Here is a 27784-nt window from a genome sequence, read left to right on the forward strand (position 1 = left end):
TTTAAAAGCCTTGCTGAGACAGCTTTGAGACAATAATGAACACCCGTGATTTAAATCACTTGTATCTGAGATTAGCTCTTTTGCCTTACTTATTTCCTAGAAATGTTATGAAAAGTATTTAAAACAGAATAGCACAGAGTAGTCATTAAAGTTTTGTGGCAAAACATGCAAAAAGAATACCTAAAAACAGAAATGACAGTCACTGACTGCATTGCTCTCATTTCTTAACAGCTTATTTCCCCATGCAGAATTGAGGCTCTTAGGAAGTGTTTTAGGAAGACATGAATTCTTTCTGTGCCAAAATAAGTGCCTGATCTTCAAGAATTCAGCACCACTTAACAGAAAATCCCTCCCCATAAACTCTAATCTGAGATCTGCTGTGTGCCAAGCACATTTGAAATGTAAGTCTCACTTACCTGGTAGGTAAACTTTCCTTCTTAGGTGGGTGCTGAGTTTAGCTGAAATGCTGGTTCACTGATATTCCAGTGATGAACTCTAGGAAAAAGAAAAAGTTACAAATGTCTGCTTCCTGTGGTTTAGACTACAGCATACTTTCAGGAAAAAATCCTGGTGTTTATCTCCTAAAAACACATTTAACTCTTACTTGAGCCAAAGAACTGTCTGGTGACTCCTTACTAATGTCCATCAATCAAGTATGTTTTCATCTTCCTTTATGTCAATTGACGGACATTTTTTCAGACAGATTTTTCTGCAGAGAAGGAGAATACAATCAGCATAGAGCCACAGTCTCTGCATTTCTGTGGGCCCATATTGCCTGACTCACTATATTTTTAGTGATCATCACCTCATATTTTTAGAAATTTTATAATTAGCACTTTACAATGCCTGGAGAAGTCTGAAACACTTGGATGACACCAAGCTATCACAATCTGGCAAAGTTTGCACATCCTTTACTCTGCCCAACCCAGTGTCATGGCAGAACGCATGTGCTCTAGGTATGTATTGATTTGTGTATCAATTTGTGTATTGATTTGTGTATTGATTTGTGTACAGTTACAATGACTGCAGTATATGCTGATGGGGAGGCTTTTTTCCATAGATAGGGAATTTTACTCCATAAGTGACACTCAGGTAGAATTAGCAACTTTCTCTCTCACCCATTCTTAACCTGTAATCACCAGATAATAAACTGCATCTTTCTTCCCCTCTCATTACATTTTTTCTTTTAAACCCTATTCTAAGTTGTTTAACTTTTGCATTGCACTGGAAGCTTTGCAGTATTAAGTTCTCCAGGTTATTTCAGAAGACAGATAACAAAATATTAGCTACAGCACCATTTAGCACTATAACTACACCTCTTATGAGACACAGCTCCTAAAGTATGGTAGGGGAAACTTTCAGAGGCAGAGCGGGTAAAGCAAGATAAAAGAACACAGTTGAACAGTAATGTTTAAATATTTTAGTCATGAAAAATACATTAACATGTAACAGGTGATTTATATTCCCATGTAATTCAAATGCATTGCACATGATGAGGAGGGCATTGGAGATCAGGTGGGGATCAGTAAGTATCTTGCAAGATTAGACTCATGTGATGTTTTCCTTAGAATTACTTTTTTACTCGCCACTAATCACATCTACTGCCTTTTCTTTTCTAGTCACTTTATTTGTTTCAAGGGGACTGATAAGGCCCTTAAGGCAGTCCCATAATGATACTAATTAATTAATAATTGGTAGCAGTTTGGGTGTGTTGAAGAGCTGACCTCAGATAATTCATGCATTGTGACATGATGTACTTGACAGTGCCAGCAGCAGAAACAGCAGGAGTGCCATCCTCCAGCTGCCAGAACTAATTATAAGCAGTTTGTCTTTTCCCTTAATGGCAGATTCTGTTTGTTTCACAACAGCCAATTTAAAAGTCACTTTTAATATCATCATCAACAAAAGAATACCTGGAAAAAAAGGTGTTCACTTTTGACCCAGAAACTGCAGAATGAGTTGGATTTCCATGGTCACTTTTGCTAATTCAAACACTGAACAGAAGCTAAAAAGCAGATGGAAAGTTTCTCACAGGAAAACATAAAAACTGCTCTTGCTTTTGCACAGTTGATGTGGCGCTGATGAGTTAATACAGCAACTTTAACAACATGAAGTCCCCTCCTGAAGCTCTTATATTATGTGATCAAGCTTATGACAAAGGACCATAGGCTACATTTTCCATGAAAAGTAATTCTGTGTAAGTCTCAGCAGGGATAAGGTGCTGAGAAAGTCATGTCTTATAGATCTATCCCAGTGTCAGCTGAAGGGAATTCACTGTTATGAATTCTCATCCTTCCTATTACTTTGTAGGCTCACACCATTAAAATCCTGCCTTAAAATTTCATCCTTCTTCTATAGTAAGGTGAAAAGGTTAATTCCCAAGGGACTAATCCTGTGAGGTGCTGGGCTCTCTCACTCCCACTGACTTCAAAGCTAAATATTTGCTTCACATGAAAGCCTCTTTAATTCCCCATTACTGTAAGGTATACTTGTATACAACAGTGGGAGCAGTTGTCATTATAAATCAGACAGTTTATCAGGGGAGCTATTCTCCAGGGCAGAGCAGATTCTAACACACCACGACATACTTTATTTGTTAGCCTTAGTTCCACAGGAATTTTATTCAGGCAGACACCTCAAGGCATGCATCTTTTCAAAGTGTTTAGGCAGGAAGCGAGATTCAAATTAGATACACTTACGATGCAAATGCATTATTATTTGACTCAAAACGACTGAGGCTGGGGGTTGTAAATCCTGCCATAAAGAGATCTTTCAATTATCTTCTGTTCAGTGAATCAGAGAAGAGGAACCCTTTCCCTGGCTTTTTCATGCAGAACAAATTTGACTCCCAAACAAATATCAATCACCATAATACTCTATATTTTAGCCTCTATAAAGACCTAACTCCTAGCTGTTTTATATGGGGTTTTCTTTTAAGATGGTATCAAACCAAAACCTTGTATCTTCAGTGTGACTGAATCTGAATCCAGTCTTTAATGGCTCCTCCCTTTGTAAGCTCAGCAAAACTCCAGAGGATGTGTGAAACCTGGAGCCAGATCTAGATCTGATTTAGGAATTTTTTCTTTCCTTTGGAATTTCATTTCTTCCTCAGTTCATCCCTGTCCTTTGTTCCAAAATTCCAAACTACAGATAAAGTATATTACTGCTTTCCCTGTAATATTTCCACAGTGTGACTTTTTCTGATGGCTCAGATTTCCCTTCACCTCCTCCTTATATTTGACTTTTCTAACTTTCAGCTGATTCTCCTTCTCTTCCTTTCCTGTCCCCATCTTTTAAACCTGCCTATTTAAAACATGGCTGTTATAGTCCCTACCTTACATGGAATCCATTTGTTAGTTTCTCTCTTTCACTGCACCACATTCTCACCTTATTCCCCTCAGAATACCTTAAACTTTTCCTTTTCCTTGCCTCTCTGTTTTTGTGTTATATTGATCAATCACTTCCTTCTGCTCCCCAGCAGCCAAATGTCACCTTTCCATCCTGGAGTTTTGCGGCACAAAACATTGGGAAAGTTTTACTTTTGCTTCTGCTTTGATCTTCTGAGGAGGCAAAAGAGCAGACAAGCACAACATCACTTTTCATAGATCTTTGAATACCGTGTGAACACCTGTGTCCACACACAGTGCCTTGGCTGGAGCTGTTTGCAGGCAGCATAAGGCTTCAATCAGTACAGTTCTATGCATGTATATCCACTCTTTAGATTGTCTGTAGGTAAATTCAGCTTTCTCATTGCACAGTGATAATTGCAGAAGTGGTGGTTTAAAGCTTGTGTATGACACAAACTAAAGGAAAGAAACAATTCCTCAGATACACAAAGCCATCCCAATAAAACTTTTTAAAAAGCCTATTTTTCTGACATGGAGAACCTGCAGGATCAAGTTTGAAGTTGCTCATATTTTCAAAAAAACCCCCATAGATTAATATTTAAATATCATTTGAGGACAAATTTATAACAAAACATATATTCCAGCAACAGTTTTTGCAAATACATATTGTATATATGTTAGAACAACATTCAAATACATCTTAGCAAAACCTGCTAGTGAAGCTCATATTCAGCAAAACTAAATATTTGTTTCTTTCATCTAGTTAAATATTTGGTTGTATTCTAACTACATATATATTGCCTCACAGAATATATGAATAATTAAAGTTTTCAATGTATTTTAAATGAGGCCATGCTTTCCCAAAGCGAGACTGTATGACTGCAGTGCCAGTGAAAAGTGCCAAAGAAATGTCTGCAGAGCCTGCAGTCTCCTGGGGGTTTCATCTCCAGGCGATTACTTGACATGACAATTGCAGAAGGCACAGGTCCTGTGCTTGGGGCACAGAGGCTGCGTCAGGAGGTCAGGCCTCCACTCCCCACCCTGCAGGACCTGCTGCTTCACCTCAGGCCACTCACCTGAGCTCTCTGGAGCTCAGTTTGCCCATCCATGAGGGGGGCTTCATCTTTCCTGCCTACTCCACAGGGCAGTTATAAGCTTATTTTGCTAATGTTCATGAAGTGCTTTGAAATATTTGACTCGAAAGCAAAGCATTTTTCCTACGGTGTTGTTTTTTTCCACTCAATTGCTACCACGTTTATAGTCATGGTACCAGCTCTCCAACGTCACTAATAAAACTGAGTCCCAGTGAGAGGAGTGGTTTCTACACTGTAACATTTTGGGATGTTTTTCTTTCTGTTTCCTCTTGTCCTCTCAGTTTAGGTGATGATTTGGGGGGGGGGGGACAGGCGTTGGTCCTTTCACTTTGCTTTTTTCCAGACTAAAGCCACAAAGACTCAAAAGCAAATAATAAACCTTTCTCTTAACCAAAAGGGAAAATAAAAGTTTGGACTGTGTACATTTCCAATTATTTTTAAATTAGCCTTCATGAGCAAGTAAGTGCAAGCACAGTGCCACAGCTTCAAAGATAATATCACTGCTTCTTGAGTTTATGCAGGCCTGCTTAGGTCTTTATCTGTGATCCCACTATCTAAACAAAAGCTTAGCTTTCTTTTTCTGTCCTTATCTTGTTCGTCAGTTGATTGTTTGCTAAGTATCTCAGCGAACAAGACTCGAATGAAACTGACTGTTGGTGTATAATTTGTTTGGATCAGATTAAATTGGAAAGAAGGTAAAAGTGAGAGAGAAAGTAGAACGCACTTACAAATGAGTAGTGAAGGTCAAAATGAATTACCAAACACCGTGCTCGAAGCTTTCTCTTCCTCTTGTCTGACTTTTCTGTGCACTTTGTGGAAAAGGGTAGCTATAACAGCATGTCCAAAGGAAATTCCTTAGATTATGTGAATTTGAAATGTCTCAGTATTGTAATAAGAAAATATCTTGTGAAGAATAGAATAATTTAGCACAATTAAAGTTAACATAGTTGGTTCCTTTGTCACACTATTGCCTGCTGACAATTCTTCTGCCTGCTATTACTTTCTGTTATGCTCTGCATTTCTCAGCTGATTAATTTTAATTGCTGTATCAGTGCAAGTCTTTCAAATTGATCCTAAATTTTTTGCAAGAAGACTCAGAAACGTGACTGGCATGTGATTTGGAAGTGAGACACTAACCACGTTAAAGTTCTTTGGATTTGTTCTCTTTTTGTATTGCAATAAAACCTGTTTGTGAGAGTTCAACTGTTTATTTCAGAAACAGCACTCTTACGACTTCATTTCAAGTAGATAAGATAATCACAGGATGCCTGGGGAATTAAAATCCTTGCAAGACATCATGACTTGCCAAAGGCACAGCAGGCCAACAGCGTCAGGGCCAGGATTCCAGAGATCTGTTGTGCTTCAGCAGAATCTGCAAGCTGCTAGAAATGCATCTTTCCACTTCTCACTCCCTCCTCAGCCCCTCTTTACTTCACTCTCATAAAAAATAAATGCTGAGGGGAAAACACAGTTATCTAGTCAATGCCCCTTCATCATCCTACAAGCTGGATAATTTTATAGTGGCACTCTTCTTCCATTCTCTCTGGCCTATTTCTTAATTATTACAGGCTTGTTGATTTAACACCAAAACCCAAGCCACACCACTCCTATGTAACCTTGCACTCCTGTGTAACATCTTTCAATGGTACATTTTTTTAAATGTAGGATTTATTCTTTTGTCTGGACTTGGACAATTTCAGTTTCCAGATGTTGATCCTTGTTAAATATTTGTCTGAGAGATTAAAATATCTCAGCTAAATTGATGATTTTGACTGGTCTTAAGCTTCTTTTAGATAAATGAAATAATTAGGATTTTTAGTCATTCACACATCTTTATAGCTGTTTTCTGTACTTCTACCTTGCCAGTATTCTCCTTTGGCAAAACAAGTATCCAAACTTAGTACAATATTCTCTTTCTGCAGCAGTTTCAGAAAGACCATGTACAGTTGCAATATTTTCCTTGTGTTTGCCTAATCCTCTGCTGATACATCTAGAGATTTTCCAGCCATACCATATTCAGCTCATTATTTACCATGATGACAAAAAGTAGATAACCTGTACATGCCTCTGTCCACACAGATTTGCTCGTCTCCCACTGCCACAAATTACAGAGGCTGCTTGAAACTTTGAACACCCCATTTAACTGAATCCCATCAAGTTACCTTCCCTCCCATGCCTGAACTCACAGCTCCCTATGTCCTATTCCTTTCCTTGCCTGGGCCTTCCCTGAACCCCACAAACTCCACAGATCATTTTTCTTCCCTGCTGTGAGCATGTCCAACAAGATGTGATCAGTGCTGTCTGTTGGGAAAATCATTTACATCAGAGGCAGCCCAAATGAGAAGCCCTGGCTGTCATTGCTATGTGTCCCCAAAGCCTTACTCTGTAGAAAGGAAAGGTCAATGGGAAGTTAACAGAAGACAAGAGGAAAGAAAAACTTGTAGCAGTGTTCTTTCAACAAGCTACTTCATTTATATGCTGTATATGCATATACCTTTTAAAATCTGCAGGGCTGTCATGTTTCCTTTTTTTGCCTATCTCATGGAGACATTATTAGGCTTACTTAGTCTGACATATCCTTTGTGGTTCTCAGCTGACAAAAAACCATAAAGCATTGCTTATGCATTGACAATTTATACAGTATTAAAACAGAAGTCCCCATAATCCCAGCGTGATGAAATCACAAGTAATATTACACAGCCTTCAGTCCAAAAATTGCCACCCTAAAAACTGAAAGGACCTACTCTGACATTTCCAACACCATGGTCATCTCTTTAGGACTTCAATACCAACCAGAGGGCTTGTTGCAGTAACTGAGCTCCCTCTTTGAGAAAGTTAAGAGTCAGTGGCTCTCTCCTTGACACCTCCAGGAGGAAAATCACAGAGTTTTCCTTTTCCAAAACAATATGGGTCAAACTTGAACATATATTGGATATTTTCTTCCTTGTTTACTGTGATCCTCATGCAGATTTCAAAATGATGCCAGAACATTGCATGGTGGGAGAGTGAATTCATGGAGAATAGTTTATTGTGTTGCAGCAGAGGACCAGTGAGTGAGACCTAGATTGCCTTGGTGGTAATGGACAGAAGTCTTGTTCTGACAGGTTTGTGCCACTGTGTAAACAGGAATGTTTATAACTGTGCTGGAAAAGTGAAGAGTTTGTTACTGGGACAACATGACACATGAATGCCAGACAGGGTGAAGTTTTGCCAATACAATTCTTCATGCAGCCCAGGCTCTGGCCCTTTTGTGCCAGTCTGACTTTCCGAGCAGTAGTTTGTTAATCTGATTTATGTCCCACCGCCCTGGCAGCACTTTTTATGAGCCCAGCCCAAGCTCCATTCCTAGCTCCAGCTCCATCCCCAGCTCCAGCTCCAGCTCCATCCCCAGCTCAGCCCCAGCTCCATCTCCATCTCCAGCCCCATCTCCATCTCCAGCCCCATCTCCATCCCCAGCTCCAGCCCCAGCTCCATCCCCAGCTCAGCCCCAGCTCCAGCTCCAGCCCTAGCTCCAGCCCCAGCTCCATTCCCAGCTCAGCCCCAGCCCCAAGCACCGGCCCCGGGAATCTGGAGATCCAAAACGGCAAAGCTTCCTCTGACCCCTAAACCGATCATTATTCACTTGAAAGGCAGGCTTGCACAAACAAATATTTTGTGTAGCTGTTATGATTATTGTCAGTATCTGTCCCCATTGTTCGGGCGCAGGAATTCCTTTGGTCTCATAAATACTGAGCCCGGCCCTCCCCTCCCCCCTTTAACTGTCAGATAATTACACAGTTGGCTTTAGAGTTTAACTTGTCAAAGGAGTTTCATTACTTTGTTCCTTTTGGGCAGCTTCCACTATTGTGCTTTCTGAACACTAAACAGAACCTATATTAACTGTCAGTTAATTACACACCGTTTTTCTTCAGTATTTACCAGTCAAAGGGGCAGGTAGGCTGCAATCCTATCATCTCAATCACTGTCTCTGCTCACAAAAGAATCAATAAAGATGAGTCACTTAGTGTCACCCAGTGTCTGATACTCAAAGCCACCCATTCCTAATTGCCTTTAGAGATGGATGATAATACAAACTTTGAAGTGATAATCAGCCTAATGAGTGGCCTTGCTGAGAGGGTAGATCATGTGTCAGAACAGTTTGCAGATGCTTACAGGCAAACAAAGCCAGCTTTCCTTTTAGACCTGAGAGGACCATGGCGAGTCTGGTACCCAGAGCCGCGCACAATGGCAGAGACTGGGGCGCAGCAGGACGCTGCAGCCTGCTGATCACAACTGACTCCATCCATCTTGCTCTTTGCCTTTAATCAGCGCAGTCAGAACAAGTCCTCCAGATCCCGGCGTGTTTATGCTGGATGTTTAGGCAAAAACTGTGTAAAAGATAAATTCTCTGATTCCGAGTCGTTGGATTTAAATAATAGCGATCGGACTTGATAGGTAATGGCCGGGGATCCCGGCTAAAACTACTGAGTAAATGTAATTAAATACAATCGGGTGCAGTCAGCCAGGCAGAGCCAGAGACCATAAAAGGCTCATTCAGACAGCAATGAAAACAAACAACGTCAGCAACAAAAACAAAACCAGTGTTTGGTTTGCTAATAAGAGCATGATCTGAGGCCTGATCTACAGCATTTTTTGCACCCAACAATTTGACCAAATCAATAATTTGTAAAAAGCCGGCAACAAACAAATAAACAAACAAAAAGACAAATTAAATTGCTATAATCCCTTAATCTGGATGCAGTAATGTTATCATAAAGACATTTTCTTTTTAAAATAGTTAAGCTGTCATAAATTCAGTCAAGTGTGAACAAATAGTCTATGACCATGTTTGTGCTAATATGACTGTCTCAATGTAAAAGGGTTGCGTTGATTTGACAATCCTTTGGGAATTTAGCTAAATTTTGACAAGAGCTGACCAATGACATTGCTTCAAAATCAATTCACAAAGACTGGGAATCTGCAGGATTACACCAATTTGACTTTTAAGTATAAAGGAAATATATGTGAAAACACATGTATGAATGAGTTAGCATGCTTAACGATTTGGATGTAACAACCTAAAATTCTTTTGGGGCAAATCTGTAGTCACTTGGGGAAAGATGATGAAAAAGCTGAACAAGTGCGTTCAAGATTTACACTGTTTTAATTAGAAGTTGTCAAGTTTTAATATTTTGTAGCCAACAATTTCACTAGTAAAACCTGTCATGCAAATAAGGAAGTAAAGCAAATGAGGAACAGAAATTTTCATAACAGTAAACCCACCTTTTGATACTAAGAGCAAGATAATTGCTGTCATTTCAAAAACTAGAGAACAAGGCATCTTTCAAATAAAACCAATCATATTTTTGTATTTTTTCTAGGTCTATATCTGCCTAGTGCCCTTTCTTCAAGTCTGTGAGGAAAGTGCAATCTTTTGGATCCGAAAGTACAGAAAAAACAGTCCCTTTATTTTGTGTAGTTTGTGTATGAATATAACACACGTGTCTGTGGAAAGACCTTAGAGTTTTCTGATTTGAAGTTTTGTTTTGAGACAGCATTCTCCAGTAAGTGATGTCTGGTAATACTTGCTGCACGCTGACATGAAAACCTATGTCTTTAAGCTCTCTGCTACAACTAATATCAGCAATTAGCCCAGCCTAACACTATTTGAAACTGAATGCACCTAAAGAATTTAATTTCTTTTACTAGAGAGCATGAGAAAGAAAATATTTCACCGAATTAGTAAGTGGGCTTTGAGGCATGTGTCCCTCAGCACTCACAAGCTGCCCATGATCACACAGGTTATTTAAGGTTCCTGAATTCACAAAGCTGGAAACACACATGAGTGCCTGCCAGTGCCCTGCTCTCACTCTTGCGGCAGTCAGACAAACCCAGCTCTGCTCAGCTCCCTCAGAGGCAGCTGGGAATAACACAAGAGTTTTCCATGCATTGAAGCTGCGGGCTCGTTCCCTACAGCCCGTTCATCTCTGCTCTCAAAGCACCCCAGAGAACCAGACTTCTCTAACAACGCTACATCAGAACTCTTGGGAAGTGGTTTTGAGCCGTGGGGGAACCTCATGTTCCTCCTCACCTGGTGAATCAGCTGGGAAAGACCACCCTGTCCACGCTTAAGTAATATCCCTCTCCAAGGAAAATTCTATTCCATCATTATATTTCTCCTACAGGAAATACTCTTTTAAAATTCTCTTAACTTACATATTTATACGATTCAAGTTAATTGTTAAGCAATAAAGTTGCTAAACATGTTTTATAAAATCACTGTATAATTCCATAGACATATGCATTGGACTACATGCACACCATATATGGTTTCATAGTAATTTAGTTCTACATAAATGCATTCACAAGCACAGAAGTCTAAAAATACTCATCAAGCACAAAATATTGCCATCATTACATATTTTATCACTTGTTATCACATTCAAAATCTCCATTTGATCTCTAAGGTGTGTTGGACTAAGGGAAAACTTACCTGTAGTCAGACCTATAGAACTGAAGCTGATAATTTGTGATTAGTTAATGGAAATGTGTTGACAAATGAATTACAGTTGCAAGTTTAGGCATGTATGTTGCAAGCAGTTATGAATTGGAAAGGAAAAGAAACAACGAGTTGAATAAATGGGTTTGGTGATGCATGATGGCTGATATCCACTCAATCTCAATTCAAAGTTTGGATTACAGGCAGAGATGTTAAAATTCACATGACATGATACACTGCAAAGTATATCTTTCTAAATATTCTTTTCTAACTATTCTTTTAAAACTTTTCTAACTTTTAGAAAAGTTTCTATTTTTTTAAAACAAAACAAATGGGACTTTTAATGTATCTTTGAAATCCACTCATTTGATACTAACCTTAGAATATGAATTTAGAGTTATTTAGAGTAATCATATTTGGGTTATAGCATCGCATAGTCATAAAGAAGAGGGTTTCACAGTCATAAAGAAGAGGGTTTTGATTCTCAGCTCCATACAGGTGACAAGCAAATAATCCATGTCTGAAAGATTTCTCTAGAGATAAAGCCCTAAGGAAAATAATTGCAGCCAAGATTTTCGGAAATTGTGTGTGTGTGTGAGCTAGATTTGAGAACCATAGAGGTGTCTGATTATCAGAGGATTTTTACCTTCACATGTTCTAAAAAATATCTCAGATTAGACACCCAGAAACAAGGGCAGCCACGATCAGCAGTCATTGCACAGGTATGGTTTCTCTTTCCTTCTATCACCCCTGCATGGGGTCACTGCTGGAAAAGGCAGTCCTGACCTCCGGGTGGCCTCTGGTTACGCACCCTCGCTGCATTAGATATGCTGGCACTCGTGAGCGAGCCAGTCCGATGGAAACATGAAGCTGCAGGAGGTGCAAGGCGATCCGCCCTGGCTCTGGGCAGCCCCGCAGCGGCGATGAGAGGCCGGGGCAGCGGGGCCGGCTCTGTCAGCGCCCCGGAGCCGCTGGAAGCGCTCCCCGCTCCTCCCGCCCTGGCCCCAGCCTGCCGGGGCTCTGCCAGCGAGCCGCCAAAGAAACAGAAGCAGCGCGATAAATAGTAACCTTTAATAAAATAGAGTCAGGGGAAACGTGGAAAAAAGAAACTACGTTTTTGTTTTAATCCTTTGATTTACATATTGTTATTTCCAGAGATTATGAATTTAAACTAGCATCTCCAAGGTCTTTTTCAAACAAGCAGCTCTAAGTGTTTCACAGATACCTACAAAATTCCATATATCTTTCTATAAGGCAGCAAAACATACGAGGAGCCAGTCACCTGTTAGTGGAAGGCAAGTACATTTTGAGGAAAATGCAGCAGGGGTAGTAAAATCTAGCACCACTATAAATAATGGAAACCACAGGATGAAATGAAGGTAGTTAAACAGCTACTGGAGATGAAATTTAGCCAAGACATGATGGTCTACAATCCTTTTCCCAGTCTCAATCCTGTTATAAACAGCCATGAAACTGGTAATGACGAAAAGGAATGGCACACTTCTTTTGTCTCATCTGAGATGTATCTCTGGAGTAAGAAGCTTGCTTTTAAAATTGTTTGCTTTGTATTTATTCCCTCTGAGCCAGTGTAAACTTTACCCATTATTTTAATTGGACCAGATTCTTAGCGTGTTACCAAATAAATTACCAAACCCACTTCCTACTTTTCTTGGAAATGTCTCCATACCCCATATTCATTCAGTTCAGCTCTTCCCTGAGCTGCAACTCTGTCCAACCTTACAAACTAGTAGGACAGGACAGAACTGTAACTCTGGAACTCTGCAACACATTTTGAACATTTTTATTGAACACATGCTGTATGGCAGTATGGCAGGATTTTGAGCAGATAAACTCTGCAGCAAAAATCATGCACAGAAAACCAAATGCAGCTTTTGCAAAGTATTTTCTTATTTTTTTAAAAAAAACTCTATATGATTGCTGTTATGCTAAAATGCAGCCTGATTCAGCACTGGGCTGTATTGCCTTCCCTCCCATTGACTTCAAAATGAATAAGCTCAGCCTGGGTATTTGAGAATTCATTGCTGTGAAGACATATTCTGGCAGGTCAACACAAGCATTATTCATAGGCCTCAATTCAGTCTGTCATCTGAAATGAAAGAGAGCCTTTCTTTAAAAAGCTAAAATCCATCTTTAATTTGTTATCCTAGTAACTGTATCAAAAACTGTTATAAAACAAATATTAAAAATGAGAGCAAGCTGATGAGCAATTGAAACACAGTAAAATAGATCTGGAAGTGCTACAGAGCCACCAAATCCTTGCTCCAGCTATTTCAGACAACCAGTTTATGTAACTTTTTTCATTAATATATCAAGATCTCTCTTAAAAACAGCTAGTTTTATTTCTTAATTCACTGCTATGGTACAGTTATTTGTAGTTCTTACAGTTTGAGTTACCGATTCATAGATTATATCCCAGAGTGGACCACTGTGATCATCAAATTTGACCTCCATAATTTGCAAGTTTGCCCTGAATTCATTTAGGAAGCCAGTGATTTTGCAACCAGGAGTCTATTAGGGAAAGGGCACAAAAGCCATGGTATCAGTGTTGACTGATGGGATTAATCAGCTCATGTTAACACACTGATTATCATATAGTAAAGGGAAATGTTTCAAAAGAATACTCCAGCCTGAAACATAAAGCAAAATCATTTGGACTTCCAGAGAGGTCATGGTTGAAATATCACAAAACTCTCTTTACTCAAAGCAGATGTTTATTAAGATTAATTTAGTGTGAAAAATGAACCAGAATGCATATAAAAGACAATGCCTCCTCAATTATGTAATAGGACACCTCCTCATTATATTGTGTTCACTGAAGATGATGGTATTTTCCTAGGGGATGTATAACTACAGTCTGCCAAAGTCCCTCTCCCTCATTTTAGATTAAATATCAGACTGCAGAGCATGAAGCCAAGCGAACAGAAACAAGAGAACTCAAATAAACATAATTTAAATGAAAAAAAGGCCTTTTAAGCATGTTTTCTGAGTAAATGTGTTCAAAATAGAAAGTCACAATGATGCCAGGATACAAATACAGAGAAAAATCACCAGAATTTAATATAAGCAAAAATACCTCTTTCCTACATTTGTTCATGTATTGAAATGAAATGCAATCTTTTAAGTCTGAACTTTTCACAGAACAACTTCTCTTTCTTGCCACCTTTTCTCTTTTTCTTTCCTGTCTCTTTCTGTGAGCTCCCTCCAGTGTTCTCAAGGAAGTATTGAATCATTTCATTTTGGTATATTATATTTTTATCACAGGAATCATCATTATACGAAAAATTATACTAATCTAATCTCCAAGGACGCTCAGTCTGGGCTAAAGGTCTGATCTAAACCCGGTTGTGAAAACAGGCACTGGAAGAATACGATTCCTCTCACCCACCACAGATGTCCCTTAGAATGAATGGCACATGTACCAAAAGGGCTGCTGGCTGTGGAGGTGACTAGAGAATGAGCTGAGACTGTGTACCAACTGTGAGATTGTTTAGAGTTAAAGAATATAAATTATTTCCTTATTTTCCTCTAGGGACTAACAAAAACAATTTCTCCTCTAAACAGCAGGTTCATCAGCTGGAAAAGACAAAATGACCAGGAAAACCAGGTCACTGACTCAGTCATCAACACGAAAAGACCCTGTCAGGTAAGGTACATTCCATATTGCAATAATAATGCCTTTGTATAAATCCAAGCTGAAAAGGGATATGATTACACTTTGGCAGAAGCCAGCCAGGGCACTGAATCCAGTATGCTGTGGACATGCCAGTCTGCTTGGAGCCAGCTCAGGATCTCTATACAGAGCTGTTATGCACTCTACAAACCTGCCAAAAATGCTCTAACACCTATTTACATCTAGTTCAACTCCTGCTTCCACCAAGATAAACAAAAATAGAGTCAAACATTTCATTTCTATGCCTCTTCCAGTGGCTTTGTGGATTACTAAACAAATGAGAATAAAATCATTCTCTGTAAGTCTTCTCTGCCTGGTTTAATTTTGCTGGTTTGTGTTTCAGTGTTTGTTCACTGACAGAATAAACCAGTCTGAGCTGAGGCTGTTGCAGAGCCTTCCTACACCTTCTTCACAAGCTATTTGTTCCCACCCCTTCCCTTGTACTACCCACAGCAGAGCTTTGGGCAACTGAACCATGGAAAGGGTCAGGGAGCTTTGTTGTAACAAAACCAGGGAAATATCTGGAGAACATACAGAAGCTTAAAGTTATAAGTAGTAGAACTAAGGATAACTTAATTCTGAGTACTGCAATGTCAATTAATTTGGTGCCTTTACTGGTGTAAAGTGGTGCTGTCTTCAGCTGCTGTAAAGGCGACTGTGACAAGCCACTCCTGCTAATCTGCATGATATCCAGCAGATAGTGAGCCATTGCCTAACCTCAGAAATGTTCAAATGGAGCCATGGAATCACTCCAGTCCTTTGTGGGTTTGGCAAAGACCTTGTAGGATTTCTAGTGACGTATGCTGGGCCTGACTCAAATCCCAGCACTGGAAATTTCTTTGATTTGGCTTATTGTTATTTCTGACCCTGTAAATGTGGGAAGCACTCAGGCATTAAGACATTGTTTCCCTGACATATCTTTTGGTCACTGCTGTTTACATCAATTGAAACAGAATTAAAATTCTAATTTAATTTTTCCTCTTTCAAAGCACATAAAATAACATCAATTCAATACCCATCCAACCATCATGTTGGATGGTTTGTTATGTACACATCAGGATTTGAGTTTCTTATGAGAAAATTGAAAAAAAAAAGGTCCAAAAAAAAAAAAAAGATTTCATAACATCCTTTCCTCTATCATTGTCTGTAAGTAACTTCAGAGAAGCTATCCTTTTTCTCCCCTGTTCTCCTTTACAATAATTCTTTAAATAGGTTCTTTCTACATTTTAATTTTTCTACCCTTTTTGCATTTTTGTTTTACCCATCCTTTGGTAAGGGCCACCCTACCATCACTTTTGCATGTTGTTAACAGGGAATCAATGGAAGATCACTTTTCTGCCAGTTGAACTGGTTTCTAGCAGCCAATATTTGTGGCCACAGACCACACAAATTGCAGTTAACATCCATTCTTTCCACAAAACTCTGTTTCAATTAAGTGATCATACTTCCCTTGTACAGGTTGTACTGTCTTCCAGCCCCACTTTTAAACACTGAAGAAAATTTCTCTGCACATCAACAAAGTTGTATTTACTTTGAGTGTAAGCCAGTAAGTATGCACACTACTGGCTTAAAAGTTCAAGCTGACATCAAATGGAGTTTCTCCCTTTCTGATTTGTCTTGGTTACAAATGTGCACTGCGAACAAATTGCCTTCCTCTTGATATTCTCTTCAGTTTGCAACACTGCCATCTAATAAAGAAAGTTACTGGGTTTATGCCAGAAAAAAAAAAATGGACCACATGTAGTTTTCTATTGCCTGGACCAAATTAGAACCTTTGTAACATTGGGAGGAAGTTCAGGAGCTTTTCCCCTTTTGTCTGTCTTTCACACCAAAGGAAATTACAATTTGAGGAGTTACCTGTCTCTGAGACAACCCCACCAGCCCCTCTTTAACAGGCACATTGATTGATTATCACAGGGAAACATGTACTCCTTTTCATTGGCAGATTTTCCTAAGACTGCCTATTAAGCAGGCAGGTATACCAAGACCTGATAATCAGTTTGCTGTCCTCACACTGAACACAAAACTGTTGTAGTTTGCAATGTCCTAATTTCTTCTCTTCCAGACATGCTCCTGCTGGGGCACAACACAGTGCACAGTGCATGTGGTCTCACCAATTTACCTGCATTGCTCCAGGTGGGTCTGTAGTGCTTTGTGAGTGATTTTGGAATTTTACTCCAACCTTAAAATCTTAAATTTCAAGGTGAGTGTTTTTAGCAATTACAGGAAGCTCCCGCATGTACTATTGAAACATATCTGCTCCAAAGTAAGCTCTAAGCTTTTAAAAGAAGGTGGCTGTGGAAGTGCAAATGCCTAGTGAGGAGATGCAGTTACTGTATACAGGAAGCTCGGATCAAGTTCACATGAAAGCACTGGGCACCAGTTCCTAGCAGCTGATTTTAAAGCAGTTGTAATCTCCAAAGCTATCTATCTCTACAGCAGAGGCCCTGGGTATTATATACCTAATGAGTCAGTCCATTTGAGCAACCTTCTTTCACATTAAAAAGGCACTTTAAGTTTTTCTTTTGCCAGATTAACTGTTCAGTCTATTTCTGACACATGAGATCAGCTTTATGGAATTTTAATACTCTGTTTCTCCTAAAATGTGTCTCTGTTTATTTCCTTGGGCTGGAATGGAAGTTTTAAGACTGTTGAGGTTCAAAATTGGTTGTGTAATATTACTATTACTGTTTCAGGGTGTTTTTCAGTAACTATTGGTCACATGCATAAAGCACAAATAAATAAGTAAAAGTAGAAATAAAGACATGATCTTGTTCCCAAAGAATTTCCAGCTAAGGTCCTGATCTAGTAAAAGAGTTATGTGTGTGCCTTGTGAGGTTCCACTGACCTCAGTGGAAGTATTCAAAGTAGTTTAATATGTGTATAAACCTTTGCAAAATTGGGAGGTAAAATATAGTATGTCTGTTAAAATTTACCCGGCTTTAATGAACTGTAGATTCCTTTTTTTGTCAAAACATCTACAGAGCATTCCAGTTATTTTAAAGAATCTAAATCTCATTAGAAAATAATGAAAAGTTCAAAATAAATGAAATAAAGTTCAAAATTTCAAAATAGCTTTCATATTTCTACAGTTTAAATGTAATAAAAACAGCACTCTAATAGAAAAACTCTGCAGATTCTTCTCCAATGGCCACTTCAATGAGAATACCTTAAGGGAGTATAAATCTTCGCTTCATTAAATATTGGAACAAACCATATAGTTGAATGTGCAAAAAACCACAGGTTAATGTTATCACCTACACTTTCAGCAGCATACTACCATGGGCCAAGATGTGCCCTTCTTATTCCTACTGAAAAAACCTGACCTGTGCAAGTGCCTGTGAAAGAATGTGCACATGGAATGAGTTAATAATTATGATAAGGATGGCAGAATCACAGCACATGAAAATTACCTTAACAGGTAGCATTGATGAACATGTCAGAAGTGTCTTCAAGAAGTTTAAGACTGAGGATGTCAGCATGATCAAGTAATTCCTGAAAGTTTATTAAATGTGACTGCTCAGGTTTTGGTAATGCAAGGAAAAGAAAATCCATCAATATTGGGAACATACCTGAAAGGATCTGATTTACTACGTGTGTGTTTCACATAGCTTTATTAAACACATCCTTTGCTGAAGTATCATTATACTGAATTTCTTAATCTTGAAAGAGAAAGCATTTGGCTCAGGGTTCAATCAAGTGCTGCTGGCATTCCTGGAATGACAACTTTAATCTCCTTCATTGTCCACTTATTTAATGCCTTAAATATATTCTCGTGGTAAATCCAGCACCGAGGACAGAGACTTAAACCAGTTTATTCCTTTAATTAGAAATATGTATCCATACCACAATAAAAACACAATTTAAAATAGAACAATAATAACAAAGTATGAATGAATGCTAATTACAATATGACTGTGAGGGAACCACTAATATGCAGCTAAGGCTGAATTGATGGGAACTGAACTGAAAGCAGAGCAGTAATCAACATGAGAAGAAAGCCTGATACCCTGGAGTAGATGGGAAAAATAGTTCTGGTTGATTAAGTTTCAGTCTGCTGGGGTGAGGTAGGATTTTGAAATTGTGTTCTTTGGAGACTGTGTCGGGGAATAAATGTGCTTCTGGTCAGTGAAAGGACAGTTAAAAACTACATGGTGTCTGCTGGATCCTGGAGCATTGGGTGGCACATATGTATGCATAAGAATATTTATATAAACACCACCACTAGTTATTTGGTCAAAAGCTTTCCCCACGGTGCCACGTAATCTCATGTAGCTAGGCCACTGTACAGAACATTATAATGAAGTTATAGCATCTATAACAAAGGTCATTTCACAAAGTTTATTCTGGAATCAGATTACAAACATTGTGCTACACCTTGCAGGTACTGATGTGACACTGTCCCAGTGCAGGATGGCAGCAGCCTGGGAGTACTGGGAATTCAGCTTTCTCTTCTGCAGAGGAAACCATCACTGCACACCCCAGGTGTAACAAGGCTGCTCTGCCTACACAGGGATAGGTGGTCATGGGACATACACAAAATCACAGAAACACAGAATATTCTGCGTTGGAAGGGACCCAGAAGGATCATCGAGTCCAACTCCTGGTCCTGCACAGGGTGCCCCAAGAGTCACAGCGTGTGCCCAAACTCTTCCTGATCTCTGTCAGGCTGTGGCTGTTTCCTTGGGGAGCCTGTGCCAGTATCCATCTCTGGGAGAAGAACATTTTCTAACACCCCACCTAAACCTCCCGACACAACCTCAGGCCATTGCCTCGGGTCCTGTCCCTGTCACCAGGGAGATCAGTGTCTGATCACACCGATGGCATTGCCTAGGGGAGTCTCATAGCAGCGCCTACCCCAGATCGCAGTGCAGATCGCGTTAATATGTATTAATCAGCTCTAATTAACCCGCCTTGCACCAGCACTGCTCGGCTACACCTGGCAGGACGCCCTGGAGGGGGATCGTTACACCGTACACGTTCTATTTTCTGTACAGTGCTGGTTACACGGCAGGCTGTGCCGGGACACGGCTCCGGTCCCTCCCGTCCCTCCCAGGGCCCTGCTGTCCCGGGCCTGGCGCGGCCGGAGCCGCTCCCGCGCCGCCGCGGCCTCCCCGCCCCTCAGCCGGAACGCGCCGCGCGGGGCCGCGTTGCGCGGGGAAGGGCGCGCGGCGGCACCGGCGGCCGCCATGGCGGTGGACATCACCCTGCTCTTCAAGGCCAGCGTGAAGACCGTGAAGACCCGCAACAAGGCGCTGGGGGTGGCGGTGGCGGGGGACAGCGCCAGGGACGAGCTGCTCAAGCGGGGCACCGCCCGCTCCAAAAGCGACTTCACCAGCAGGGCGCGGGAGGTGGTGAGTGCGGCCCCGGGGGGAGGGCGAGGGGCGGCCGGGGCCGCCGGCAGCGGCTCCTCCCGGGCGGGCAGCCCGGCCCTCTCCGCCGCCTCGGAGCGTCCGGCGCTCCCGGGGGAGAGCGAGCGGGCCCCGGAGTCGCCCGCAAAGAGCGGCGGGGCGGCACTTTCCCACACGGCTGTGGGCTGGGAGCGCGCCGTGAGAGCCGGGGCCCGGCGCGGCCGGGGCGGCTCCGAGCCCGCCTGTCGCCCGCGTTCCCCACGGCGCGGCCCCTCCTGCTGGGGCTGCGGCTGTGTCCGTGCGGATCCGCCGCCCCTGCGGCCGTGCCTGCGGGCTCAGCACGGCTGATTCCTGCTGCCGGCTGCCACGTAACACAGCTGCCATGGCACACGCGTTCGTCTGCGTTTGCAGCGCCGCTCCCTTTACTGCCTTTGGCGTGCTGGCTTCCGCTCTCACGCGGGGTGGCACCTAAGTGCCAGCCCTAGGAGATTACATGTACAAAGGTCGTCGGAAAGTTTTAAGACTTGCAAAGACAAACACTGAAAAGTTAAGGAGTAAAAGAGGTGAAAGTGATCGGCATTAACAGCAGTCCTCAGTCCATAGTCGTTCTGTAAAGACAATTTTGCTGCATATTCTTTTCCTCCATTCTGAGTCAAAGGCAGGGTTTGAATAACATGTCTTTGACAAAGCACTGGACTGCATGTTGAAAAACTAAGGAACTGTGAGGAGACAGACTTACAGAATGGGTTTGTAAGTTTGGGGCTAAATGAGAAATACGCAAGTGGTTTATAGTAGCAGAGGAAGCACAAGGAAATATGAGGTTTTTAGGTTCCATTCTAGACACTCTTATAGCCACAGATTTGTTTGTTCCCTCTGAACAAGCCTTTTGTCCCATTGCCACTATTGCCACTATTTTCTCTGTCTTCATTTTGATTCCTCCTGCTCAGTTTCCGTGTCTGTATTTCAAAGTATTTACAGTCTCAGACTAGGTTCATGCCAACCTCCTCTTCCCTTCTAGTCTTTGCTCCCCCTTACCTTCCTGCTACCAGGGCTTCTTTGCTTTTGCCTATTCCCAAGTTTGGTTTTGTTTTTTAAAGTTCTGTTCATACTCAAGCCTACCTTGACCTCCATCTTCTCCTTGCCCTGCTGTGGTCCTGTGCAGTGATAGCATGCTGTAGCCATGGCATTTTTTTTTTCTGCCCTGGTTCTTTGGCTCACCCCTGTTCACAGCTGCTGTTTCCTGATGATCCCAGTTTTTTCTCTGAACTCCTCACCCTTTCTGAGTTTCCTCAGTGCACTGTCCAGACAACAGAAAGAAGGACAAAGGCATGGAGAAGAATGTCTTGTTTAATTTGTAAGAGCATCAGGTGAAGTAAACAGCTAGTGCCAAGGGGGGTGAGCTGAACTGTCTGAGTGGGACAATGATTTAATTAATGGTGCTTATATAAACGTGACTTTGGAGAAGAAGCAAAAGTTGCTGTGTGAACACGAGGTGCCTGTTGACAGCTGGTCAGTGAGAAGGAGTAAGGTGGACTTGCTCTCTAAGTCCTGTACCTTTGTGATAGTGAGCCAACAGCCCACCATACCACAGAACATCATTTTAATGTGTGAATAAAACATTGAAACTGCAGCTAGAATTATTAAGATTTATAGTAAAATAAATGATGATTTTATGTGTTTGTTTCAGCCAAATACAGTTCAGTTTAATCATGTAGGTGATTACTCTCTAATAGTAAACACCCTGAATAAGCTACACTTAGTCACCACTTTCTTTATGCCTTACTTGGTTGCAGAATAGAATATTTCAGTTGGAAAGGACCTACAACCATCATCTGCTCCAACTGCCTGACCCCTTCAGGGCTGAGCAAAAGTTAAAGCAAGTAATTAAGGGAATTGTCCGAATGCTCCTTGAACACTGACAGGCTTGGGGCACCAGCCACCTCCCTGGGAAGCCTCTTCTGATATTTAACCACCTGCTCATTATAAAATGCTTCCTAATGTCCAGTCTAAGCTTCCCCTGGCACAGCTTTGAACCATTCCCAGTCATCCTGACCCTGGATACCAGAGGGAAGAGATTGGTACTTCCTTCTTCATGTCCTCTCCTCAGGCAAATGTAGAGCAATGAGGTTGCCACTCAGCCTTCTTTTCTCCAAACTAGAGAAGCCCAAAGTGCTTAGTGCAAGTTCTCCACCTGACATGCAAATGTGGAAGTAGTGAAATAATAGAGTCTGCATGAAGAACTCCTTTCACAAAGTCTTCTAAAGACTCATAAAGGAGTCTTTCATAAAGACTCCTTTCAACATTCTATTCTGTGTGGGCTTGCCCAGCATCTTGCAGGTGGAGCTGTGCTGATGCTGCTTGTGCTCCAAGCTCCAGGAGGAGCAGCCAGTTGCTCACAGCTGCAACACAGCTGGAATGTGGCACTGGGCAGGCACTCAGCTGTAGGATCAGAGATCTCTCTAGCCCATCCCACAGAGATTTTGTATTACATAATTTAGGTGTTTGAGCACTTTGCTGAACTGTATTGAGTGATATAACTATCATACATTGAATGTTCTCGTTCTCCTTTCTGCCCCTGAAGGACTGTGACTTTTGCTGTAGCATCCAAGGACTGTGGAAACTTCTTTGGGTTTTGACTTCTTTGTATACAGTCTCTAAGTGATGTTTGGGAGGGAAGATTGAAGGTGCTTAGTGTTTGGAGGAGAAGCTGTAACAAATTATAACCAGTAATTGTAACCAATAATCCTACAATATTGTAACCAGAATCCTACACAGCTTCTGTATTTATGTAGAGGTTCATTGTGCCTGGGAGATAAAGTTATAAATTCCTATTTTACATTCTGAAACTTAAGATGATTTTTTTAGGTGGATTGAGGGAGGCACAGAGAATGTAGAATATAAGAGTTTTGACTTGAATCAATATTGTGTAGGGAAGCTGGTTTAGAGATGTGTGCTCTTGGTGTTTTATGTAACTCACAAGTAAATATTTCAGTATTCTGTATTAGTTTATATTTTTTTGAAGCTGGCTATTTTATGCTCAGGTATACTGTGTTGCTGCAGTCTCTGGAGAGCTGATGAAGGTTTTTGTATTTGAGACTAAGTTCTTAACACAATGATGTTAGGAGTTCATCTATAACCATGGTAAAGTTAGTTGCAGAGACTGGTGTTGTTGGTGATGTTATTAAACTGTGATAAAATTGTTCAATTCATATAAATCAAAGATGGCTGTTATGGCTCTGAGCTGTTGAAAGGATTTACTTTGCCCTGGCATTGACCCATCACTGTTTATTTGGTTTGGGTTTTTTTTGGTCTGTCAGCTGCCATTGTACAACCATTGGGCTGTCTGATATGTAATGTGACTTATGTTTTTTTATGGTGAAAATTTTTGACACCTCTCAGTCTCTTCACCATCTGTATAATGTCTAGGACCACGTAAGAAATTACTGTTAAGGATCATCAGGATCCTGTAGCTACAGGAAAGCTACAGTTCCAGTGACAGGCTTTCCATTACTTGCAATGTATAGAAGGCTTAGAATTCATTATGTGTATGCTAGTGCTTTTGAGTGAATGAAAGCAAAACATTTTCTTTCTCTTAGACTTTATGGTGACATTTGAAATGCAGTATCCAGGGTTACTAAAGTTTGCATTTCTTCATAGGCTTATGTAGTTGTTTGATCCTGCCTGGATGCCAGGTACCCACCAGAACTGCTCTGTCACTGCCCTCCTCATCTGGGCAGGAGAGAGGAAATAGAATGAAAGGTTCATGGGTCGAGGTAAGGACAGGGAGTGATCTCTCAGCAACTGGGTCATGGGCAAGACCAACTTGAGTTGGGGAAAATGAGTTTAATTTATTACCAGTCAAATCAGAGGAGGATAATAAGAAACAAACCAAAATCTTAATACCAAAACCTTGCCACACAAATCCCATACATTTGTTTCTTGGTATGGTGTCAGGTTTGGGATTAAGCTAAGTGATTGAAGAATTTTAAAGATTTGAGCAGAAATATTTAAGTAAAAAAATGGGCTCACAGTAAGTGCTCAGTGACAAACATAAGCAGTTCAGAGCCCCAGTTTATGTGACACTGGTTCACAGCTTTACAATGCCTTCAGTCTGTTGTTTTGGATGTTTTAAAAGATTGTCAGTTTTGCAAAGTCTTTGGCATTTGAGCTGCTGTTTTAGGACAGTATTAGGAAATGTGACTCCTAAAGGCCTGCCCTTTTACTTTTTTATGGCACATGAGAGCAATTAGGAATATCCTCTGTCAAATATACTTCTTAGATGTTTGAAAATATAGAAGGAACAAGAACTTTTTATGATTGCTGACTGTTCAATTTGTGTTGGAGAAATGGAATCAAGGCTGATACAGCCAATAAACAGAAATAAATATAAATGAACGATCAAGCTGGATTTCATGGTGGATTTAATTGCAGTCTTGAATAAAATCTGTTTTACTTTGGGAAATCATCTTATTTCAGGTTTTGTGAAAAGCTAAAAACTGAAGAGTTGGAACACAAATTATTCAAAAACAATATCAGGCATATGTGAATAAATATCCTTGAGAATGGAAAATTTTAAAGGTTAAATGCTTCTAAATCTTTAAGTGCAAAATTTCAAAATGATCAAATATCCATGTTTGAAGCTGTTGAACACATAAGGATGCCAGATTCATGAGGCTTCAACATCTGTTATTTGTATAAGTTCTGTGTATGGATTCTGTAGGATGATTAACTGATTCTTCAAAAAAAGCATGGTACAATAGGCCAATACTCACACAAAAATTATGTTCAGCTGCTCTGTATAAATGTGTAATGAGGAGGAAAAATCCCCACATAAAACTTGTCTCCAAAACTAGTTCTTGTGAAAGCCAGAACAAATGACATTGAATATAAATTTTAAGCAAACCTTTTAATTTCAAGGCCTTGACTTCTGTAGTACATTGCTTTGGCTACACATAGGGCAGTGGTGACTTTATAATTTTATTTTATTTTATTTTTTATTTTTATATGTAAAACAGCTACTCATGTGTACCTGTGAAAGTCCAACTTATTTCATTGTTTGGAGTGCAGCCTATGGGATAGCTTACAATAGCAGTGCTATTAGAAGAAATAGAGTGCTGGTTTTTTGTCCTTGGTGCCAGATTTGAGATACTTCTGTACATTTTTGTACAGAGTGGTATTTAGAGCATTCTCCTAGGACAGAAGAAGGTAGGAGTGTTTGTGTATGAAGTTACAGTTTATTCATTGCCACTGTTACTGCATTAAATAAAGCCTAAAAAAGGCGTGGGGAATGCCCAAACCAGGAGCTGGTCCCCCAAACTGACTATAGAGACCACCTTGAATAGCATGATGTCATTGCTGACATAGGACAAATAAAAGGGAGTGTTTTTAAACATATGTACTTTCTGATCCCTTTCAGAGTGGTCAGGATTTTTGGAAGAGGCACCAAGAATAAAACTGAGCCACTGAAATGGTGTAATGTACTCAGTGCTAGTAAGGAAAGACAAGACACTCGCTGGAAAATATCTAGGTGTTTACAAATAGAAAGTTTGAAAAATATTAGTAGATCAAGTCTAGAGATCTAGATTTCAGAAGATTCCTTGTGCTTAATACAATTCTAATATGATAAGGAAAAAGTTGACTTGCAGACTGGGAGGTCCACAGGCTTTTCCACTGCCTACTGGTTTCAGATAGATCATAACTTCAGTGAGTGGCAGGTACCAATGTACTGATCCTGGGAGTATCACCATCCCTGTTCTAAAAATGAAAGGTATAGAAAAATAAAAAAGCCAAATATTAAATGTTTTATTGGCATATACTGTAATTATTATGATGCTGGTTCTGAGTCAAGTTCAGGTTGGTGACTCCAGAACAAGTCAGGTTATATATGAGCTTTTAAAAAAACTGGGGAATATCCAAAGTAATGAAATAGTCAGTTTGCTGTATTAACCTTTATGAGATGGGACATGTATTCTCCAGGTCTGAATCAGAACTGAAAGGGACTTAATCCTTAAAACTTCCATATCCAAGAGTAAATTTAGCATTGTGGGCTAACACAGGCAGAACACCAGAGACTGCATGGTCATGTAGTGATCTGCTTCTGTTGTAATTGGATAGCTGATACTTACCAGTGCTCTGAAGGAAATGGCCAAAAATGGCTGAAGTTGTGTGCTTTAATGGCTTTGGTTTTATACTCCAACTAAAAAATTATAACCTGATTTAATAAGGCTGTTTAATAAGATTTTTTTAAACTCTGCTGATTGCATAAGAATAACTCCCATGAGAGAATATTTGAATGCAGGGGAAATATATACTGTTTGTGGTGTAGCCAAATTAGAGTCTTTATTAGAAATGAATGACTGTGCCAAATTTTGGACAGTGAGTGATTTCAGTTCACTTGACTTTTAATGAGAGTTAAGTTCTATTAAATTGGGCCCATTGCTGAGGTCGTTAGGATTAATTCCTTCTTTTCTCATGAACAGTTAATGAACAGTTGCTCTTTCCCCCAAAGTTCACCGATGATGTTGCATTTTGTACTTATTTACATGCACATGGGTTTCCCTCCCCCATGTTGTAGGCAGAAAGTATAATTTGAAATTGTACTTTTTCAAATAGGGAGTTACAGCATACTGCTGCCTAATATCTCAGATTTATCTCTTCCCCTGTGCAAATTACAGTTAATGTTAGTCTTTTATTATGAGCATTTATTGGTTTTACTTCTCATTTCCTTCATCCTTGTTAGAGAAATTTAGTCTGAGAGACGGAAGGGAAAGACGATAATTTTAATTAGTAGATGAGAAACATATAAAAAGCTGGTAAAGGAAATAGCAAAATAAAGATTGGGAAAAAAAACCAACAAACTGGGAGAAGAACTAAATGCTGACCTTGTTCAGTACATTAGGACTAAATGCCAAATCACTAATGTTCCCCATGTGATGCTTCTGGTTGTAGCAAAAGTCACTTCAAAAACAGTGAGGAGGGTATTGGCTGGCCTTGGGGAAAAGTTCTGAACTCCTGCATTTTGGGAAATGTCTGTGCAAATGTCTCTCATTGTTTCCCCCTGCTTTGTTTGTTTGTTTTAAACTACATTCTCAACTCCATGGGAATTATTTTTTGAATTTAACAGAACAGCAGGATTGAAAGTTGGCTCGGGAAACAACTTTCCTTAGTTGCCTGTCAATTTTGTTTTGACTAACTGGACCTCATGTGGTGCTGAGGAGTCCAAAAGTATCTAACACTGCAGTTCCCATTTTGAGGATGTTGCCTTTGTCCTCACCTCACCTCTCCTCCTTCCAGGCTGCTTGTGGGAGGCTCTTTCCTGGCTTGGAGTTGGAGGAATTGTTGTATCCTGCAGCTGGTAACTATGAACTCTTTCCTGATTGTGGTGTTCTCTGAAGCTGACACCTTTTCCAAGCTCTTGCTTTTTCATCCTCCCACAAATAAGGATAACATTTGTGGAAGTGGAAGAAAGCTGAGGTTTATCATGGGTAGCCTCCTTCTTTTCTTAAACATAATTTACATTAGCATAACCTCTGCAGGAGAAAGATGGGCTAGGGGAAGGGTGGTGGGCCTTGAGGTGTCTGAAAAGCTGGAGAGATACAGTGGAAAAGAGAGACAACAGAAAGTGTGCAGGCATAGCTGGAAGAAAATGGAATGATCGAGGTTGTAAAAGGTACGGTCTAATACTAGAGGTAGAAATATGAGAGAAGAAGGAATATCAGGAAATTATGAGGTTGTGATATAGTTCATCTAAGGGAATGTAAGTGGGGAAGAGAGGAAGGGAAGAAGGGAGAAAAAAGCTGGAACTTAATGTTTTCAGGTTACTG

General features: G+C 40.4%; 1 protein-coding gene and 1 long non-coding RNA gene across 2 annotated transcripts in view; one reads left to right on the plus strand and one right to left on the minus strand.

The window, feature by feature from the left end:
- Nucleotides 1–416: 416 nt before the first annotated feature.
- LOC135447054 (uncharacterized) lies at nt 417–1403 on the minus strand. The gene is made up of 3 exons (XR_010439989.1): nt 1317–1403; nt 605–709; nt 417–495 (listed from the first exon to the last, which is right to left on the minus strand). It is a non-coding gene; the product is annotated as an uncharacterized LOC135447054 (long non-coding RNA).
- An 18304-nt stretch (nt 1404–19707) lies between these two features.
- STX18 (syntaxin 18) overlaps nt 19708–27784 on the plus strand; it is a 59285-nt gene continuing 51208 nt past the window's right edge. The window contains exon 1 of the mRNA XM_064711782.1: nt 19708–19964. Coding sequence (XP_064567852.1) covers nt 19800–19964 — 165 coding nt within the window. The 5' untranslated portion in view covers nt 19708–19799. The remainder of the gene's footprint in view (nt 19965–27784) is intronic.

The sequence above is a fragment of the Zonotrichia leucophrys genome, chromosome 4 (genome assembly GCF_028769735.1).
Source record: "Zonotrichia leucophrys gambelii isolate GWCS_2022_RI chromosome 4, RI_Zleu_2.0, whole genome shotgun sequence".
NCBI lineage: Eukaryota > Metazoa > Chordata > Aves > Passeriformes > Passerellidae > Zonotrichia > Zonotrichia leucophrys.